At 36.3% G+C, this 23,140-nt stretch overlaps 1 protein-coding gene across 7 annotated transcripts in view; it reads right to left on the bottom strand.

The window, feature by feature from the left end:
* The window catches only part of RBM26 (RNA binding motif protein 26), a 58,133-nt gene that overhangs the window by 4,621 nt on the left and 30,372 nt on the right, over positions 1-23,140 (bottom strand). For 4 of the 7 annotated variants that reach the window (XM_069802477.1, XM_069802479.1, XM_069802478.1 and 1 more), the window contains exons 13-21: positions 22,734-22,865; positions 21,634-21,705; positions 18,392-18,520; positions 16,136-16,210; positions 15,296-15,466; positions 8,343-8,447; positions 5,588-5,797; positions 3,079-3,165; positions 2,715-2,762 (exon numbers count right to left, since the gene is read on the bottom strand). In XM_069802477.1, the coding sequence (XP_069658578.1) occupies positions 2,715-2,762; positions 3,079-3,165; positions 5,588-5,797; positions 8,343-8,447; positions 15,296-15,466; positions 16,136-16,210; positions 18,392-18,520; positions 21,634-21,705; positions 22,734-22,865 (1,029 nt within the window). The remainder of the gene's footprint in view (positions 1-2,714; positions 2,763-3,078; positions 3,166-5,587; positions 5,798-8,342; positions 8,448-15,295; positions 15,467-16,135; positions 16,211-18,391; positions 18,521-21,633; positions 21,706-22,733; positions 22,866-23,140) is intronic. The other 3 variants (XM_069802480.1, XM_069802483.1, XM_069802484.1) reach the window with 2 other exon arrangements.

The raw sequence follows: 23,140 nt of genomic DNA, 5'->3' as shown, positions 1-23,140 counted from the left end.
CAGAAACAACTTGTAATCTTTGGAAGAAATTACTACTACATAAAAATGTAACATTTTACAATAGGGAATCTTCCTTTTCCTTCCAGGCTACAATGTATATGGTCATAAAGCCTAGGCCTATTTTCATTTAAGAAGGTAAAATATTAGCTGCATTTATTTCACAATTGGCCTCAACAGAGGTTTTTAATGATTACCTTCTACAACTTCTCCAATTGCCAGTCTTAAAGTCTGCTTTAGTAGTAAACACAGAAATTCCAGTGGAAATATATTTAATATGTAAGAAAATCTTAAGGAAAATACAGATTTTACTAGATTTGATCAGCCACAGTTTTCATAAAATTTTAATTTAAAAATGAAGGTGCAGCTAGACACAAAGTCATTCAACAATTAAAAGTTTTAATGCTAACTAGAGTGTGGATCTCAAACATCAATCATGAATTCTGACCCAGCTAGAATATCCCCACTTTCCAGAGCATATTCTGAACTTCACCTTGAATACAGCTTGAAAACCCCACCTATTCTATTTCAGAGTGACTGATGAAAAACATATTGCTTTTTAAATGCAGTGAAATGCATCATAAAAAAAAAAAGTACATAATGTTGACTTCAACCTTTCCACCAAACATATCTCCCTTCTCTCCCTGCCCACATCTTTCTTCATTCTCTGCACTACCTTCTTTTTCAAGTGCTTCCTACCTCTACGCTTCTATGTTTGGTTCCAAAATACTACCATTCCTTGCTTTTTGGGTACAGAAATTTAGCTAAGGCCGAAATGATTCTCCATGCCAATTTTTAGGCAAAACAAGTTATAACAATAAAACCCGTATTTTGCTGATAAACAAGTATCTGTAGTAAGATACTGTCAAGATCGTTGTTGTGAACCATACTCCACCTGGAAGAAATAAAGACTTTATTTGGACAGTCCATAAAAACAGATTATTGTTCTAGGTGACCTATTTTTATTTCCAGGGAAGCAGAAGTTCCTCTCGATACTTAGAATATTCTTATGTAAACTACAATATCAAAGAATGTGAAGTTGCAAAATGAAGTACCCAACGTCAGGAATCAGGAAGCGCCAAAACTAAAATGCTAACCTTAATGCAGTCCACTTGTGAATAAACTAATTATGACAGCTTTTATCTGTGAGCAGGTATTTCTCATTCTCCACAAAACTTTTGTTCACTGTTGAACAGTGTTCTTTCTATACAGTTGTCCAGTACTGTTTTTCCCTATCACTCAGTACACGCTATGTGCTATTAACTGCACTTCCTTTTTTACAGAATAATTACAATCTCCATACAGTTAGTTCTAATAATTGCTGTATCTAAGAGTTTCACAAACAAAATTCCCATGTTTCTGTAAAACATATTTGGCACATGCTTCAAATTGTTTCTCAAAATATGTAACCATAATGATACTGTAAGTGTTCAAAACTATTGTCCCCATTTGCATAATTTGCATTGTAATTATCAGTATTTTTGTCAATCAGGTCACTGGTGTCTCAAGATAAAGCATACAAAATGAGAAGACTCTCACCAGCTATGAAAACTGTGTTCAAGTAAACTCCACAAGATGAAATCTGCAAAAACAGACACTTTGTGCAAAATATAAACATAAAATGAAATCTTTCTATACAACCATATTGTTGTATATCAATTCTTTCTGTGAATCAATTCTTTCTGGAGTCCCTATTATTTTCAGGTGTGCTGGGTTTGGCTGGGATAGAGTTAATTTTCTTCATAGTAGCTGGTATGGGGCTATGTTTTGGATTTGTGCTGAAAACAGTGTTGATAACACAGGGATGTTTTCGTTACTGCTGAGCAGGGCTTACACAGAGCCAAGGTCTTTTCTGCTCCTCACCCCACCCCACCAGCGAGTAGGCTGGGGGGGGGGGGGGGGGGGGGGGGGGGGGGGGCGGGCACAAGGAGTTGGGAGGGGACACAGCTGGGACAGCTGACCCCAACTGACCAGAGGGATATTCCAGACCATATGATTTCATGCTCAGCATATAAAGCTGGGGAAGGAGGAGGAAGGGGGGACATCGGTGGTTATGGTGCTTGCCTCCCCAAGTAACCATTGCACATGATGGAGCCCTGCTTTCCTGGAGATGGCTGAACACCTACCTGTCCATGGGAAGTAGCGAATGAATTCCTTGTTTCACTTTGCTTATGCACGCAGCTTTTGCTTTCCCTGTTAAACTGTCTTTATCTCAGCCCATGAGTTTTCTCACTTTTACCCTTCTGATTCTCTCCCCCATCCCACTGGCGGGGGAGGCGGGGGAGGTGAGTGAGTGGCTGCATGGTGCTAAGTTGCCAGCTGGGGTTAAACCACAACATCAGGATACTCCTTCCCAATGGTGACGCAAGGATTTTAAAGAAAACAAAACCATTTGCTGAACAACTATGTTCATTATTTTGCGCAGGTTCACATACTGCCTACACCACAGAGGCCCGCTGAGCCAAACGTATAAAGTCCTAATGATCCATACGTAAACACGCCAAATTACAACATACGTCAACTCTGGATTTTAGTCTCTAAAAGTTACTGCAATAATTCTATACTTCTGTAATTTCCTAAATTTCTAAAAAATATGGGGGGGGAAAGCAGGGGGGGCAGGGGCAGAGAATCCCATCACATCAAATCACATTTACACTATTACAGGTCTTCAGGCAAAGGTAAATCAAACTGATCCCAAACAAAATATATAGGCTTACTCTGCAGGATGTCAGTGAAATTTCAGGAAGACTGTGAAGGTACCAAGTCTTCAGGTGAGAAAAAAAAAAAGTCAATTAAATAAAGATAAACCAAGACATCCAGCTATCAATTCCCAAGTGTTTCTCCTAATTTCTCTCTTGCATCCTGTACTTGAGTGTGCTATAGACATCCTCACTTCCTAAGTATGTCAGTAATACACTGTTCTGATAGATTTGTTTAATACAGAATTAAACTTTTGTGTCAGACTTCTTTTAAAATGTTTTAAAATAATTAGCAGCATTACATTTAATAAAATATAGAAGTAAAAAGTAACTAGAAAGTAGTTGAATGTTGCAGAGTATTTTCAACAAAGGTTATACTCACAGCTTCAGCTTCTGCTCTTGTTTTAAAGGTAATCACTGCATGGAGAGAAGAGTCATCTATCTGGCAATCTTCAATTTCACCATATTGCTTTTAATAAATAAAAAAAAAGCTTAGTGAAATAGATCTCCACCTCTAAAAAATGTTGTCCTAAATGAAATGCCCTCAAAAACCATATAAAATTAGAACAGTGTACCTTTCACAGCTTTAATGACAATCAGACTATTTGTCTTTGTAAGGAATACAGTTACTTTTACTTGCATTTCTAAAACACAAGTACTGTAGTCTCTGGATTTCCTGACTGTAAACATACAGGTATGAAGTAAAATTATGACAGAAAAAGAGCTTGTTCTGCTTCAATACTTCTCTCCTGATCAGAAAGAAGGAATCTTGGGATGATTCCATTAGTCTACCATGAAACTCTTCCACAAAGATTTATTAGACGCAGGGACTATAGAAGAAGTTTCAAAACTTAACTTGATTTCAGCATCTGAAGAACCTAACCCATCTATTCCTGTAATGGACTCTATGGTATTGCTACCTTTAATGCCACCATCACTGTAGGTGATGCATAGGTGGAGTGCACTGCTGATGTACAGAGAGTTGTGATACCATATCACAGAAACAGAAATACAGCTCAGTGCATTTCCATAGAATTTGGAGCAAGTTTAAAACAACAAATGCACAACCTGTAAAATGAAGTAATTAACATTTTTTCTCAGTGTTGTACTACTAACACTGTGAATAGACTTGTATTTGTTGACACTACTAAGGTTTTTTTGTTAATATTTTTGTTTGTTAAAGATAGTAAGTATAATACTCCCTACAATAAAACCAAAGTGTAAGAAAACGCTAAGTTCTGAGCAAATTTATGACCATAAACCAACATCATACAGCAAGCTTTTAACAGTGGCAGAGTCTCTGTCTTCATTTTTATATTCTTCGCAGTCAGTAAGAGAAGTACATAATGAAATGAAAAATACGAAATGACCAGCAAAATTTACTTTAGCAATATTCACAAGGCCAACTAAATCAGAATATGATACTGTAGATTAAAAATAAGTTTTTTCTTATATGCATCATTAATACTGGACTCAGAAACAGCCTATGCTTGACCAAGTGGATTGTATTGCTGCGCTTTAAAGTTATATGTTCTTAGTTTTACACCAAAAATTTATAAAGCCGTTGCTCAAATGTTCAGTCCATCATACATCTCTGTAGAAAGTAATTTTGTTCCCCTTATGGGTATGATGGTTCCCTTTTTGTTCCCCCATATAGGTCTGATGTGGAGCATTTATTTAAGGGGAACACGTACATTCATGTACATATAGAGAGAGCGCTCCTGGAAACATGACACCTTAAAACCCCCAGTATAATAGTAGTGGTTTTTTTGTCGTGGTTTTGGTTTTTTGGTTTGTGGCTTTTTGGTTGTTGTTTTCTGGGGTTTGGGGGGGTTTTGTGGTTTGGGTTTTTTTTTGTTGTTTTTTTGTTGGTTTTTTTTTAAGGGAGACCCAGGTCCTTGTTGACTTTTGTCCTTTGAAAAGCTACTTGCATGGCTGCCAGACAGGAACTATTAAGTACACTGACTGGAGTAGAATTTACTGGACTTACTGGCTCCTGGACTTCTACCTTCAGAGAGGACAACTGCAATTAAATATTGAAAAAAAACAAAAACAAAAACAAACAAACAAAAACGGGGCGGGGGGGGGGGGCACAGATGAAGATTCACACAATTTATGCCACCAGATATTCTTAACATTCTTTCCATAGAATAAACAAATTTCCTTTTATTATAACATTTTTTTAAGGAGGACAAGGGTTTTTATAAATTTATGTTGATCTCTTACTTCATTATATTTGCAAATAAAAATTTGCTAAAAATTATGTACATCAATTTATCTTTTTTTTAGACTAAACCCCCCCCCAAAAAAGTAGAAAGAGCTCTGACTTCTTAAGCTTACAGACAGAAACCTTTGGCTGCCCTGCCAAGAGCTGCATATAGTTGCACAATTCTCATCTTGATTCTTAAAATTCAGGAAGTTAGGCAAAAGCATTGAAAATTTTCTGTGAAAATTTTCATTAAGCACTTGTTAAGATACTTCAATAAAGATAAATAGACTTCAGGTATTGAAAGTTTTGGCACTGAATCAGTCTTTGTTCTCATGATCCCTTCAATTATTTTATCTTTCTATACCTAAAAATTCATAACAAGTTTACATATACCCTGAACAAATAAATATTCTAAGTCCTTACTTGATATTCTCAATTTCCTTTCTTTTTAAGAAAAAAACCAACCCTTATAAATGGTATGCAGTCACAGTTATAATTAGTTGAATCAATAGTGTAACTTCTCTTTGTTTCACCTTTTTCTGATGCATCTTCTTTTTCCATGAACAGGTATATCATGTTAAAGATTCACTCCTAAATAATATTTCCAGATGAATTGAATCAAGAGAAAACAAGTAATTCAATACGTCACCCAAAGAACAGAAAAAGTGAAATTGCCACATACCGCAAAATGAGGCAGAAGATCTTCTCTATCACTTTCTGTAAATGCAGAGATTTCTAATGCCCTAGGTCGATGATCCACAACTGCATGCACAGGAACTCCTCTGCCTCTACCCCGGCCTCGTATTCCTCTACCTCTGCTACGTGATGCACCCCGACCTCTTGCATGAACCCCTCTACCACGAACTGAAGAAAGAATCCCTCGTTTGGCAGCCTAAGATGTTTATACATAACATATTCATGTATTAAAATTCATAATCTAAGTATTTAGACAAAATTAACAAACACATATTCTGACGTTTCCTAAAAACACATCCCCAAACAAACCTCAGAAAGAGCAGCTTACGGGTCTTAAAATAACAAAAGGTGAACACGTTAATAACGTTAAAAAGCTAATACTGTTAATTATTAACAGATCAAAAATAGGATGGAAATAGGAAAAAAAAAGAGGTATTAAAAACAGATATCAAAAGAGCCCTTATCTGTGAGGATAATTCCTCACAGGAGAAAGGAACTGCAGTACAACATTTGAAATTTCATTAACAAATTTTCTTGATGTGGTAACTACCTACTTAATTTGTCTCTTTATCTTTGTCTCTTAATTTGTCTCTGAAGGTCCAGCCAGGACTTTTATTCTGACCAGAATTAATGCAGCATAATAGCTTTTGGCCACAGAATTGTGAGGTACGAAACAGAGGCTCTAATGAGCACCTCCAAGGACAAAGTAATCCCTAAAAATTTGGCCCTACATACTCACTAATTTCCGTTCCCACAATACCTGTGTATCCCTTCTAAAGAACTGGCATGCACTCTCCAAGAAAAGTCAAAAGGCCGATGACAGTATCTCCGACAGCCATTTAAAAAATAATTTGCAAAAAGTTATTTTAAGTTTCAAAAAAGCACTTTCAAGGATTTAATTTTAACATTCCTAACAAGAAAAAAAAAATCTTTTCAAACCCAAATGGATCTGATGTAGGAATCAAATGTTAAATGAAATCATTATAACAATGTTTTTAACATATCCTACAGTGTTTACAACTCAAGCACTGATAGCACTACTTTAATGCATGCCAGTGATATCACCCACAAGGAGATCAATCTGTTAAGGCTTTATTCATTAAATTATTAACGTAATTTTACAATAGTATATAGTTCACTTTTTATTTTTTTGTAAATAGAATCCTGCAGGTTTTGGGGTGGTTGTTTTTTTTTTTAAAACATTTTTAAATGGTTAAAGGATTATAATCCAGAAAGTTAAAGATAATGCTGACTCAACAATCAAGCTGTATACTGTTTGGGTTTTCTCACAGTAAAATCAGGGCCACCTGGAACAGAACAGCAGATTATGAGCCACAGAAGCAACACATGAATATTGTGGGAGTTAAAGTCACAAAGACAATGTGCGAATAAAAGTTTTTCTAAAGAATTTGTAAGAATATTGAAGAATCAAACAAACATCAAGGCAACCCCCCCCATATATCCCTCTTGTAAATTATACAAGGGATACATTTCATGCTGTTCCTTGAATCATACTGGTGTGCTTTACTAATAACCCTGTTTTTCTCCATCTACTTTGATTGGTATTTTCTAAAAGCTTCAGAATATTCATTTTACTAGCAAAAATTATTTTCCTGAAAGAGCTACAATTGTCTTTTCCAACTCAAAATACAAACTCAGTGAGAGATGGAATAGGATTAGCACACTCAACTGCGGTGTAACTTTATCTTGAATGAGCACATGCTTTTCTACTCCTATTTTAAATATCATTCAGTTCACATATTTTCTAAAATGTACGATTTATAAATAAGTTTTTAGTACACTAATGAATTATTATTCACCATCAGAATATATATTGTTAACATAAGCTTTTATGTCATCTCTTAAATTGGCTTGGCTTATTAACAAACCTATTTTCACAATTACCAAAGCTGCGTAACAACTTAGTTTTAAAGTAAGATTTTAATGCAACTTAGCCATACGTATGTGCACTGTGTTCATATGTAGTTATACATAAGACATGACCAAACTTCATTAAGACAAGAGGGATTTAAGCGACACAGCAGCCTGCTTAACAGTAAAAAGAGATAAGATTATCATGCAATTAAGTACATATTACACAATCATATAGGCAAGACAGTGCAATGTAACAGAATAACACCCACAGCATTCAGAATTTCTCAAAATAAGACACAGATATGAAGAATCTTGCACAGCCTTCTCAATTTTTTAAAAAGCAAGTACTTTAAGAGAAAGCGTGTTTCTATACATTGAACACTTCTTGAAACACTGTATTTGTTTTTGATAAGTCCTCCTCTTGAAACCAATGCTGTAATAATATTACTTCTGGCACCTCAGCCTTTTGGTTAATCTCATTAAGAGGATGCTAACATTTAAGAATAAAAGATCAAGCAGTGTTTTTTAACTCTTCAGTATGAAACACACCACCACCTACAGGCAACAAAACCACTCCACGTTCTAAAGGAAGCATTACTACCACAAATCTGTAAGAAACCACATCATCCAAACAGTTACAGAAATTAAACAAATTAGCAATCAAAATTAAAGACAATACTATTTCTCTACCTCAGTGGAATTCAGAAACTGATTTTTTAAAATATTATTGCTAAATGCCTCCATTTACATGCAACTTAACATTGCACTCTGGAAAAATATATTTATGATACAATATCCAAGCTAATAAACATATATGAAAATATTTGATTAAAAGTTAATTGCTACAAAAGAAGAGACAAACATACTTCCAGCTGTAGCTCTGTATATTTTCGTCTTAATTCAGTAACTTCCTCCCCAGCTTGCATCTTCTTGTATAAATCCAGTTCAGTATCTAGTAACTCTTTCTGCATCTAAGAAATTGTTACGGTAAATTATTAGTTCCACAGTTCACATTCTCTACTGAGGAAACAATTTTCTGATAAAACCCAAGAATCCATTGCTACGTTCCTATCAGAAGGCTATTTTAGAAATACACAGCGAATTAAAGATTGGCCAGCGTTGGCCTCCAGGCAAAAGGTGCTGTGGCAGACTTACCTATCTGGAAAACAGATTCCTAGAAACATTAAGGGAAGGGAATTTGAAAACTAGAAGCTGTACTGGAATTTGAAACTTAACCAAGTTGTGGCTTATTAATTCAAATCACAGCTCTAACTTTGCAGGTATACTGCTTACTACCTTAGGTTTCCATCTTCAAAAACAAACTAAGCACAAGCTTAGGTAGCCTTCTTGGCAAGATAAAACTTCAATGTGTAGCAGTATGTTTCTGAGCTTGCTGATGTCAAAACTTTTAAGACTACCACACAAAGCCAAAGCCAAGAGAATTTTTTCTAAACTAGAGATACACAAAATAAGAATTATATAGTAGTGATGATGAGATAAAAAGGGATTCTACACAAAAAAAGAAGTACAATTATGAATGAATACAAAATCCATTATCAGTATTGAGAAAAAGCATCTAAGTTTATCACAATTCCATAATGCAAAAAGCACAAATGGTAGTTCTGTTCAGACCACAGTAGAAAAAACACAGTAACAAGACCTCTGCTAACAAAAGGTTGGTCTCTGATGCACCCAGTTGCCTTCCAGCACACAATACCTTAAAAAAAGATATGAGAAAGTTCAAAAATATATATGAAACTGAAAGGTGTCTCTGAACCCAAATTTAGACCTGTTCATTGCAACCATTGAGGTGCAGGTGCTGGTACAGGTGCAGGAAAGGGCTTTATGCAGCCCATGAAAATTTTATTTGAAGTTCTGTTCCAAACTGAAAGCTTGCTTTTTTTTTTTTTTTTTTTTAAAATGGAAAAAGCAGCAGCCAAATGTTCTGGTGATATCACAAATGAAGGATAAAATTATAAATGATTGTGAAACAGTTTCACATTTACACCCATTGATTCAAAACCACAGCATGTAATGCATTCAAAGGCTGGTTGTCAAGAGATGAAGGTTTCGCAGTTGTGACAGTTGGAAACCAAGTATTACCACTGAATGATAAAGGGTTTTTTTTCTTTGTTTTTTCCTGGAAGCTTTAAAAGAAAAAAAGCTGGATTATTCAACTGGCAACTTCAACCTGAACCCCTTTCAGCCCCATTTTCTGATCATCTACAGCAATCACAGAAAAAAATCCATTATCTCCTGTATAATGGTTTTCAAAGTTTTCAAAATTGGAAACAGTGTTTCTCTCAAATCCCACTGCGTTGCAACACATCAATGACATGGCAAAACAAACACTTCTGAAGTTTAATAATGACCAGCAGTTAGAACTCACAAAGCAGCCAGTGACACTGGTGTCGTAAAGAATTTGAGGTTTATTTCTAGTGCTCTTAATGAAGACTTCTCTTATAAAGCTGTGCCAGGTCTCAGGAAGAAAATACCTCCTTCAAGATACACCAAGAGGCAGCAAAGGTTTCTACACTCGGGGGGGAAGAGTATTTTGTAATCTGCATGAACTGGAACAAGACAAAAATAGGTAAAGATAATGGCACAGTCACACGGGCCCCATCTTCGTTTGCACGGTCTTCAGAGCTGCCCAGGTTTTAAACACTAAGAAAATGCAAGAGAACCTAGAGCAAAGTCTTTCAGAAAATTGTCAAAGTTGTAAATTTTAACTGAAGGCTCTGTTAGTTCCTCACTTTCACAAAGGTCAGATGGGACTGACTGTTTTCTCTCTTTCAAATGTTAACAAAACAATGCTCAGAGATAATTCACAATCTCCCAGAGAGGAAAGCTATCAATAAAATCAACTTTTCTACAGTTGGGATATTTTGCCCATTATGAAATGGGTTTGCTCAAAATGTTTCTTCACCTTCATATTACAAAGGAAATGGAAAACCAGCACAAGAACTTCATTAAAATTGTAGTTCAAATTACCATATTGCCTCACTTTACTAAGCAAAACCAACAGTCACACGAGGAAGTGGTGGACCAGGTTGCCAAGCAAAGGGTGATGTGGGCAGATAGGGTCTCAAGATCAACAAAACAGGGTTGAAGGGGGACCACTTCAAGCATACACATACCAATCCACATAAATGAGGGAGGGCCTACAGAACAGTATCACAAGGGAAGATCTCATTTATTTTCTGGGCAATCAGTGCCTCTCTGAAGAGCCTGTACACTAATACACACACCATGTGAAACAAAGAGGAGGAATTAGATGTCTGTGTGCAGTTACAGCACTACAATCTCACTGGGACTACAGAAACATTGCAGGAAGACTCACACGACTGGAGCGGTGCAGTGGACGGATACAGTCTCTTAAGGAAGGACAAGCCAGGATGGCAAGGAGCAGGAGTTGCCCGTTATGTGAGAGAGCAGTATGAATGCACAGAGCTCTGCTTGGGGACAGACGATGAGCCAGTCAAAAAGTTTATGAGTCAGGATTAAGACAGCAGACCTATGTGTGCAACTTTGCAGCGGGTGCGTACTACACACTGCCTGATCAGGTAAAAGAAGTAGATGAGACCTTCTTCAGACAATTGGAAGAAGCCTCCTGTTTAAAGACTCTGGGCCTGGGTATCTGCTGTAAAGGCAGGATGATTTTCAAGAATCACATCCTCCCAAGTTCCAGGGCATGCAGGAAATAAAGGACAGGTGGCAGGATGCCTGCCTGGATGAACAAGGAGACCCTAACAAAACTTAAATCCAAAAACAAGGTGTACAGGAGGTGGAAGCAGGGTTAGATCACAGAAGGAACATAGAGAGACTGTCTGAGCATGCAGGCACTGGTTTGGAAAACCAAAGCCCACCTAGAGTTGAATCTGGCAAGAGGGGTGAGAAACAAGAAGAAAGGCTTATGCATATCTGTCCTGGTTTCAGCTGGGATAGAGTTAATTGTCTTCCTAGGAGCTGGTACAGTGCTATGTTTTTTAATTTGGTATGAGGAGAATGTTGATAACACACTGATGTTTTCAGTTGTTGCTAAGTAGTGTTTAGTCTAAAGTCAAGGATTTTTCAGCTTCTCATGCCCAGCCAGCGAGAAGGCTGGAGGGGACACAGCCAGGACAGCTGACCCCAACTGGCCAGAGGGGTATTCCATACTATGTGACATCATGTCCAGTATATAAACTGGGGGGAGTGGGGATGGGGGAACGCCACCCGGGGACTAACCGGGTGTTGGTCGGTGGGTGGTGAGCAACTGCATTGTGCATTGCTTGTATATTCCAATCCTTTTATTATTACTATTGTAATTTTACCAGTGTTATCATTAATAGTTTCTTCTTTTCTGTTCTATTAAACTGTTCGTATCTCAACTGACGAGTTTTATTTTTTTTCCCCAATTCCCTCCCCCATCCCACTGGGCTGGGGGGAAGTAAGTGAGCAGCTGCGTGGTGCTTAGTTGCTGGCTGGGGTTAAACCACGACAACGTCTATCAGCAGCAAGAGGAACACTATGCTGTGAAAAATGTGGGCTGACTGCTGAATGTGAAAGGGGGCCTGGAAACAAACGACATGGAACAGCTGAGGTGCTCCTCAGTCCTCCTCCTCCTCCTCAGTCTTTAGAGGAAAGACTTGCCTTCAGCAATTCCAGACCCTGACACTAGTGTAAAAGCCAAAGCAAGAAGACTTACCTTTGTTGGAGGAGAATCAAGTTTGGAAACATTTAAACAAACTGGACATACACAGAAACCTAGGGCCCAATAGGATGCAAGCATTAAGTACCGAGCGAGCTCATTGATGTCATTGCAAAGTCAATTTCAATTATCTTTGAAAGGTCATGGCCTTTGGGGGAGGTTCCTCGGGACTGAGAAAAAACAAGCATCACTGATCTTCAAAAAGGGCAAGGAGATCTGGGGAACTACACACTGGTCAGCCTCACCACAATCCCTAGGAAGATGAAGGAGCAAATAACCTTCAAAACCATTTCCGAGAATGTTAAGAACAAGGCGGCGATTGAGGAAAAAGAAGGAGAAATCATGTTTGACCTTAACAGCTGTCTACAGTGAGATGACTGACTTGGTGGACAAGAGCAGAGTAGTGGAAGTAGTTTATCCTGACTCCAGTAAGGCTTTCAATACTGCCGCCCACAACATCCTCACAGCCAAAGGATCAAGTGCTGACTAGATAGGTGGACAGCGAGATGAACTGAAAACTGGCTGAACTGCTGGGTCCAAAGGGTTCTGATCAGTGGCAGAAAGTCCATCTGGAGACCAGTCACTAATGGTGTACCCCAGCAGTAACGTCTTCATTAGTGACCTGGATGGTAAGACAGAGTGTGCCCTCAGCAAGTTTGTGGACAATACAAAATTTGGAGGAGCGGCTGGTACACCAGCTGGTTGTGTTTCCATTCAGAAAGATCTTGACATGCTGGAGAAATGGGGCAGGAGGAACCTCCTGCATTTCAACAAAGGGAACTGCCAAGTCCTGCACCTTAGCAGGAGTAACCCCAGCCACCAGCCCAGGTTGGGGGCTGCCCAGATGAAGAGGACCTGAGGGGTCCTGGTAGCAGAAAAGAAGTTGAACACGAGCCAGCAGTGCATCCCTGAGGCAAAGATGACTGACGGCCTCCTGCGCTGCATTAGGAAGAGCACCACCAGAAGGTCAAGGCAGGTGATCCTTCTCTACTCTGCAGTGGTGTGGCCACACATGGAGTGGTGTCCAGCTCCAGGCTCCCCAGCACAAGAGAGACATACTGGAGTGACTCCAGCAAAAGGCCACAAAGATGATTAAGGGATTGGAGCATCTACTATATGAGCAGAGGCTGACAAAGCTGGGATTGTTTAACTTCAGGAAGAGAAGCTGGTGGGGAGGATCTTATCCATGTGTATAACTACTTAGTAGGGATGAGCAAAGAAGACATCCAGACTCTTCTTAGTGGTGCATGGTGATGGAACAGGACAATCCCCAGAGATCCCTTCTAATCTCAATTATTTTGAGCAATTTTGTGTTATCAGACTATTTTCTTGTCCACTCCAAGAAGTTACTAGACCACTCTCAGGGTAAAATAACCGTCATGGGTTAAAACACTGCATTTAAGTTTTCTAGACAAGAATTTGCCAAGTTTTCATGATGCAACTTGCTTCTTATTTCTATGGGTCTGGATTCATTTCCTTGCATATGACAAAATCCACAACCAACTGTTATTCTTGGATCAAAAGTGATATAAACTGTTTTCTTCCTGTTCAAATTTATGAAGCACTGTACACCACCAGCAGAAGACTATTTCTCAAAAACATAAGGCTTTCACAATCAAATGCAGCTTTAAAAATATTGCCAATTTCTAGGTCTTCTACAGTTCAAATTCACTCCACAGGTAGCTTACTTCCTTCAGACCTCTCAGAAACATTTTCTCACCAGACATCCACTTTCTCTCAAAAACATAAACACATTAAAAAAAAAAACCCTTCTCTTCTCTCATCTCCAAAAAAGAAGAGTTTAATCTTGTTATAGTGGTGCCTGAATTCTGGTATTACTACCCTTAGTTCCCCCTCTAAAACACAGTAGAATATTCCACTGCAATGGAACTTGTTTTAAGAGGTATAAACTGACTTCCAAAAATTATAATCTATGCCCCTTTTTAGGATAAAAATACGCTCCTTCAACTTTTTCCTGAAAACGATGCAAGAAGCTATAGTGAGTACATACAGGTCATTTCAGTATTCCTTTCTGATATTTCTTTTCAAAACTGTATATCACTGTAATTTACACTGCAGTTACTTTTAATACCTATATTTCTAGGTAAAATAAAGCAGTAGAAATGCTGCTTCAAACTGAAAACTAATGAACCATTTAAATTAAATCTGGGTTGTAACATTATACCAGCTTTTTAAAACAGAATCTCAAACATTAAAAGACTAAACATTCTGAAGATTTAAGAACTGAATGAAATTAGCAAGAAAAGATCAAGACTTTTTGTCTTTACTCGAAAATACACTGTACAAAAAAACCTGCTCTTTTATTAGTATGCACTTCCTCACTTGATAAAGGAAGAAAAACTTGTAATATATTTTTAAAAAAAACTTACTAATTTCTTAAAATGTTATTTCTCAAAGTCTCACTTAATTCTTAATCACCTTGTGACCTGTTTAGGAACAAATACTTCTATAAAAAGCAAAATACTGCATTTTAAAAAGGTAATATAATTGCATCTTTAAGCAGCTGGGAAATTGGTTATAGCCATATACTAACAAGAATGATAGCAAAGGACAGAAAATCCTGCCACAGGTGCAACCCAAACATAGGTAGCTAGATCAAAGGAAAACTGACCAGTATAATCTTCAATCTAAAAAGCTTAATATATTGAAAAATTTCAGTGACATAAAAAGCTTCAGAAATTTATGTACCAGTACAGCAGTCAACTAATTTCATGAAGCATTTTGTGTATTAAACCTGACCAGAAGATATGCGTTGCATAATGATAATCCCTTTGCATCAGAAATACTATTTTCATGATTTCTATTCAAATTAAGAAAGCAATAGACTATACACAAAAGATCAGATAAAACAAAAGAAATAATCATAAGATTTGGGGGAGGGAGGGGGGTGCGTGTGTTGATTTTCCAGATGATGCAATATCTGTGTAACAGTGGGTAAACCTTTTAGCCAACAGCATGGCTTTAAAATTAATTATGTTCCTTTAAAAAGATGACTTCAAAATTAAACCAGTATAGTTCTAAATACTGCTGATGTGGCTGCATATTTTTATTCTGCTAACATAAGCATGTGAATTCATCTTATTAAAAAGCTGACCAAAACTTGAGTACCTGAGTCTTAGTTTTCATGCTTTTTAAAGGAGTCCCTCCTCCTGGTGATACACCTTTTAATTCATCCTTTAACTTGGTAATGCTATTAGTCAAAATTTCCAGTGTTTTCATGATTTCTGCTTTGTCTTCTGACTTCATGGCTTTATTCTTCTCCAGCTTTGAAATAAGCATCTGTCCAATTTAAAAAATTAATAAAATAAAAAAAATATCTTTTTATTTAGCAACTACTATTACAGATTTCTTTTCCAGTACTCATTACAACCAATGGAAAACCAGAATATTGCATTTCTTTTGGTGTGATCTTCAAACTCAATATATAGTGCTTTTAACAGCTTACGTTAAATTAAAATCTTTGTCTGAATCTCCGATTAATTAATTTGCTAACAAACATCTGATATCTCCACTTCATTTGGACAGATTTGCTCAACATACTTAAATTATTTCAAAATTTTTATCCAACTTAAATGACATTGTGGCCTTTCTCTTCTCCTAAGCTTAAATGCAGTCATGCATACTTTTCTACATCAATCTTTCCTGCTCTTGTGAAGTACAACTCTCAGGCTTTCATTTGCCCCCAAAAACATAAGTATGTCACACCCAAATTAAGCAATTTAAACTAAAATTGCACCTAAATCGCATAAGCTTGTAGTTTAAGTGAACTAACAAGACAAGTTAGATTAAAATTCTAAACTTAAAATAATGTCGTAATACCTTTCTACAAGAATGTTTATTTTACAGGCCAGTTTTGTAGCTCACGCTTACAAAATCTGAAATATTTTAAAGTAGTGAACTGGGATTTTACAACTGTATTGCTGACTTTCTTTAATGCTAACATCTTACCTTTTGTGTTTCAATGTGCTTCTCTAAGATTTCTTGCTTCTTTTTTCTCACGTCTTGTTGAAGTCGTAATGCTTCCTAGAAGCATAAAAAAATTAAAGTTTTTAGATTTTGAAAAAATAATGCTAGAAGAATACTACACTATACCTGACAACTATACAGTAGTAACTTACAGTAACAGGGAAAAAATTAATAATAGAAACACAAGGGACTAATAGGCAATATTTTTCAAATTATGTTTTGGAAAATAACACATCACCGAATTAGTGAAGGATCTAATGATCTTTCTTAGATCTGTGCTGGGAAGACTTCATTATTACTTATGTACAAAGTAACCACTTACACAACTCCACTGAAAGCTGAAAGGCAATATAATACACTACCGCAAGACATACAACATACAAGAGTTCAAATGTGCAAGGACAGTATCTTGAAAACTGTAAATCAAGTCCATCAATTAAAACATTCTGCAGTACAGTTACAAGCAAAAAGAAATACATTCTATTTTCTAAAACTGAAGTGTTACCCAAAGAAAACCATCACTTTTGCATCTGACTGCTATAACTTGGAAGTGACAAGTACTAGCACTCCATCTGCTAAAACCAGAATCTTGACATTGCAATGGGCCAATCAAAATAAATTGAAACTGATGAATTTGTGACATATTGCACTCAGAAGGAGAAGCAGGAGGAGATGCTACAGCTGCTGTGCTCAGCTCCTACTAATGTCACTTGAGAGAAAGCAATTGCTTCTTGCTCTCAGATACAGACTGTAGAAGTCTTAGGAGGATACTTGCAGAAAACAATTAAGACCTTTGATATCAACATATTTAATGGGATAAAAGAGGACAAGCAGATGATGATTTTGCACCTCTAGATCACCCATCAACCAGGATTCATTATCTTATACAAAGAGTATAAATGCATAACAGTCATAAAAAAGAAATAGTAATAAGGTTTCTGTATGTCTTCCCAAATACTGACAAATTCTGCTGCATGAAATGTTAGTTTTGCAATACAGTGTGCAATAATTTTTCTGAACTGAAAAGGAAGATAAGACAAGGGGATGAATGCTAAGAAAAACTAGGGAGACAGGAGGAAAGAAGGGAGGGAGTCCCACAAAATCACGTTTTCCCACAAGTACTAGTATATAGTAATAGAAATCTCTGAATAGAGGAAGGAGCACAAGAGCACATGAAAAAAGAGCCAATCACTTAGCACATCTTCAGTGTCTTCTGTCAAAAAAACCCCCCTACAGATGTCATGATGAGTCAATAATTTTACTACGAGCTTTTTGCCATTTCACAGGCACTTAGCATCTTAACTTGAAAGGTAAAGGCTCTAATTCTGAAAAATATGTTTTAGGGGACAAATATGAAATTAAATTCCCAAATTAGAAGTGATTTCTTTAAAGTCTGGACCAATGCCACAACTGGCATGCAGCTACAAACTGCTATTTCAAATTATATTAGACATTACCTACAGAAGTTTACCAATAGGCTAAAATCTTTGTTTAACAGTTATACTGCTTTCAATACTTATGTTTGAATCTAACTTAGTATTGAACTCTTAATTTCTGGTTTGAAACCAATAAGATAAACATTGTCTTATATTTAGTTTTTCTAAATGGTAAGAATAAACCTGAAAAAGGAGCTTTACTGGGCTCTTTTGAAAATTCTACGCAAGCTAAACTACAACTGAGTGACCTATTCAAGGCCAAATGCATTTTTGTTGCATTGTTGCATTTCCTCTCCAACGTAAAAACAAAAAAAAATGGATGCGGGAGAACTACAGTTTGGAAACAATAAAATGCAGGGTCATACACTTCTCATTTCTGTCAAGTGAAGAAACAGTTTTGGTCACAAGTACAAAATACACTGAGAATGAAGGCCAGTCTGATGATGATAAAGGCCAGTTCAGAAAGCCTTAAGAGAGAACAATAGTGACTGTCCTATACTGCCTTCTCACTCACAATAGACAATTCATGCCTCAACATGCACATACTGCTTCCAGGAAAAAGTATTTGCCATTTTGAACTTCTAGAGAGTTTTAAACCTGCTTACACTGCCTGAACATACACTGAAAAAGTAACAAAACAATGCTGAATTTTCTTCTCCTTTGAAAAGAAATCATCACAGCAAATTTAATCCTGTAACTAGTTTCATCTACGCTCTTGAGATGAATATATATAGTGCACTACCTCTAGTGGTCACAAGTTCCCAGTCTAGGTCCATTTTATAAAGAAGCATATTTAATTTACCTGTTTTTTCTTCTGTGCTTCATTAGAGTCTAGCACGGAAGTGGAAACAACAGGCAAAGATTTCTGTGCTGCCTTCAAAGCAGCAGGGTTGTACACAGTTTTTGTCAAGCCAGTAGAAGTGGATAAAACCTATAGGAGGAAATCATTTTATTTTTTTTGCCAGTGAATTTCAATTTTTTAAAAAAAAAAACCATGAGTGCTTAAAAATATATAAGCGTCTTTTGTCTGTTTTGATGATATGAAATATAAAAATTTGGTGTAACAATAATATTTGGAGTTGCTGAAGTTAAACAATTTTTAATGAGGCAGCACCACATCAGATACAGAAGAATTATAAACATCAGATGATAAATCCTTCCCATTGAGATTTCATATGTACTTCTGAGTTTCAAATATATAAAATTTTATGCATTTGAGCATCATTAAGGAAACAGAAGACTGAGATTTTCCCAAGAATAACTGAAGTTTTTCTTTTTTTGTTTTACAATTTTTCATGGCTGTGTGAATTTTCCAAGCAAAAATTCAACATAATTTTAGAGACCGAGGTCCAAAGTAGATACAATAGTTCCTTTTCATATGCAGTTTGTGCAAAGTAAAGCTTGTACAATCAACAAGAAGTAACTCAAGTACAGGGAAGTCTTCAACATCGTACAGCAAAGGAAGAGACTCCTATGGCTCTGTTCTCTTTCCTACATTTGTAATGAGGTATGAAATTTCTCCACAACTTACTGAGAACACAGTTGTCTACTTTATAATCTTTCTGAAGTGTACTATGTACATCTCCACAACACCTGAAGATTTGGACTGCTCTGATTTTTTATCACATTCCTTAAAGGACGTTTTGGCCATGTTAGTATTGAAAAAATCCGTGGCTAAGTGCTAGAGATAATATAGGCATGATCTTGTCTGCCTTGTTAGCAAATCACAGCAATTATGCAATTGGTATCATTTCCAGGAGCTTAAAAATACTTTATATGTATTTGGAAAATTAAAAGATGCATGCAGAGTCTATTGGTCACCATGCACTCCATAACATAGACACAATGCCCACCAACAGGAGAAAAGAAAAAGAGACAGCCAAGAAACATTCGAAAGACAGAAAAGACCAAGAGATCAGAAGAATTTACAATAGGAATGCTTCATATAAAAGCTTTTCACTTTGTTGTGCTATTTATACTATTTCTTCCCACAGTAAAGTATTTTCTAGCATAGGCAGTGCAGAGAGAACAAAAAACAACCCCCAAAACCACAAAGCATGTTATGGGGTATTATAAAAGGTGATATAAAATGCTCTAAGCAGGCCATTAAAAAGGACACGAAGGAATTTTTTTAAAACTTATTAAAGCACATTAACGTATGCATATCCCAATCATACAGTTCCTATTACAAAGTATCTTTAGGACAGGCTACATCACAAACAGAGGACCAAGTAAAGACAAAAATATTGACATGCTCCTTTTGCCCTGAACTGTCTTGATGGCAGTGAACCATGCTTCCTCATCTCTTTTAATATAAGGAGAGATGCCACAGCAGATGTACCTGCATCAACTAATACAGAAGAACAAGAAGCCACGCATTAATGTCTTCTAAATCTTTTAATACTATTTAAGAGAAGGAATAGTGTCAATCTCTTCACAAGTTCATAAATTGCAAGTCCCTATACAGATCTTAAAAGGCCTCACGATGACTGTTTCATCTCCTTTTCCTCCTCCTCTTTGGGAAGCATAGCTACCAACTTTCTTACTGTAAAGTTCTTGTCAAACCCTGCACTCAGTCAGAAGCAAAAAAAATACCTAGGACATGACATCTATGTTTTTTGACAGCTGTCAATCATTTAATTTCTAATGGTTATAGAGCATTATCACTGCAAACCAAGCAAGGTATTTCCTTGTAAAGGGACAGTAGTAGGTAAAAACAGGTCAAACCAAGTTTCAGAACCCTACTAAAAATGCCAAAGGAAACTGCTGCTTCACAACCAGTCCATTGAACAGCCCAGCAGCTAATCAAAATCAGTTTGTACTATAAGACAACACAGCAGAAAACCATTTTAGCATGATTTTACTTTGTAGAGAAGTGTTTCAGGATAACTCAACTCTTAGGGAATGAGAAAAAAACCTGTTTCCACTCAAACTGAAGCAGACTTCCCACTTCTGAACTAAGTGTATAGTATGTACATAAAATGTAGTTCAGGAATACACAGCAAGATACTTATCTGCAACTAATTTAGGGCAACAAGAACACAACTAATCAAACCACCAACAAAATATAGGCAAGAAGTCAAGATCAGTGCATGCAGGTGGACTGCTCGGCTTGAAATGAGTTGAAGAGACATCATCCTCTACAATTACAACTCAAGCATTGTTACCTTTGTATACTAAGTACAGCATGGTATCTTTGGAGCAAATTTTACTTTTTAGATTCCAGTAAATGCATTATCTCCAATATCGTAAGGGGACAAGGGGGAAATGCAGTGGATGCTTCATTTCAGGTCAAGCCATTTCCCAACAGAAAAGATACATACCTAGGCAGAGGAATCTTGTTACCAGGTAAAACTTGCTGCCTTTCTACCAAAAGGCTTCTCAAATGAATGTTATAAACACTGAGAAAGCCTGTCCCCTAAGGTTCTAAATAGATCTGAAAACATGCATCATGAAGTTTGCTACTAAAGTAAACACATCAACAACTCCATGTTCTGAAAATTGCAACCACTGGGCAAAATACATTAACTAGTAACCACAGTTCAGGTGCACTTTTCCCACCTTACCTCTCTTTGTCCTTTCTATACTGATTAATTTCCACTTTTATCTTTTCACAAGTACTGCAAATTGTAAGACCAAGTAAGAGGGTAAATGTTTACAGCATCACCTTTTAAGGGACAAAAAAGCCCCAAAACATTTTTAAAGAAAGGCTCTCTATAGATTCCTATGTAGTGTCAAAATTTATTTATTTTTTGAATTTATTTCTGTATTCTTCTAACAACTCAGGATCAAATAAATGGAACCTACTATATTAAAACAAAACCCACAGAATAGTAGCTTCTGTCCTAGCATATTTTACTCTTCTTATAATCATTTGGCCATCTGCTGAGTTTCGATACATTATACTTCATAAAACTAACCTTTAACAAATAACATTATTCATAGGTATGAAACAAACTTAATATTAATGCAAGTGATTTTATAATAAAATTATTTCTACTGAAATTAAATCTGAGAGGAAGAGAATATGAGACATTCTCTTACCTTTTCAGTTGTTGGAGTAACTGGCTTTGACACAAAACCCAGTCTATCCTTCACAGATAATTTAGTTACATTCTAAGAAAAAAAACAAAATTATAGTTCAAATACACTTTACTTTATGAATATTTTGCTGTTTCCTGTGTAATTCCAGATGTTAGAGATTTAGAAAAAACATATTTAACTAATAAAGCCATAGACTTTTGAGCAACAGTACAAGAAAAATAATACTAAAGCAGCTGATGAAATGAATTTTAGGTATTTGATTTTACAGTTAATATACACCTACAAATAGATTGGATAAGACAAAAGTAAAGCCAAATTTGGAATCAAATATTATACTACATATTTTTTGCAAGAAGACCATGACATGCTAGCTGGCAGAGGATTATCTACACAGGCCCTTTTAAATACACTTCAGGTTTTGTGTTTTATAATCTGCTATTTGCAGGTATCAGTTGCAGAAAGTTGTTGTTTGAATTTAAACTGTTTTCTGAAGTGTGGTGGTCTTCCTTTTCAGACCTAAAACTAAAGTAGTGACACAATGCTAATAATGAAATACTTCTAATATAATAAATATTTAAAGGCTATTTCTAATGGGAGTAACATGCCAGATTGTCTTAGTCGTATTGGTACTGTGGTTACATTCTTCCTTGCATTAAGAGTGATGTACAAATACTGAAAACACTTGTAGATGCTGACCATCGGTCTCTAATGGTTTTAGCTGTTTAACAGATATAATATTAAAAGTTTAATATTAATTAATATTTAGTTTTTTGGATAGAAACCACTTTATTTTGAAGGTTGAAAACTGCTATTTAACACAGCATTACTGCAATATTTTCAGAGTCTCTTGGGGTTTTTTTAAACTAACTAAAAAACTATGATACTAAAAATTAAGTACCGTGCTTGGGTAAGAAAGCCAAATATCATTGCACTGAGGAAAACTTTAAAATCAAAACACCACTCACAATCAAATTAGATGAACCTATAAGTAGTAATGTGTACTTGCACTATATGAGTAACTGTAACAGACACATTAATACATTATGGAAGCTATTACAGAAAGAAAAACGTGCAACTCATTTTTTGACTGTCATACATACCTGAGTGACTTCTGTATTGGCACTCTGTGCTTCTGCAGGTTCAATATTACTTGCAGGTACCGGACCTAATCGCTCCTTGACTGATTGTTTCACTACCGGTAAACTAGGTTGCTGAACTAAGGGTTGTATCACCTGTAACACCACCCCATCCCCAAAAAAGCACATCATAATATTAACAACAAAAGGCTGCTACATACGTAGTTCAATAAATACACAATGAAACTGCAGCGACTGCATTTAGATTTACACTTCTTTGTTTCTATCATTCAATAGCTTTTCCACCTAATGGCAAAAATAAACACTTCATGAGATTTAGGATGTTACACTGACTATTTGTGTAGCGCATACAGCAATAACATCTATTTTGCACTTGCAGCTCACAGAAGTGATCAATCAACTCTGGTCTA

The sequence above is a fragment of the Haliaeetus albicilla genome, chromosome 15 (genome assembly GCF_947461875.1).
Source record: "Haliaeetus albicilla chromosome 15, bHalAlb1.1, whole genome shotgun sequence".
NCBI classification, from domain to species: domain Eukaryota; kingdom Metazoa; phylum Chordata; class Aves; order Accipitriformes; family Accipitridae; genus Haliaeetus; species Haliaeetus albicilla.
Note: the sequence above shows the minus strand (reverse complement) of the source record. Positions and strands in the feature narration are given on the sequence as shown.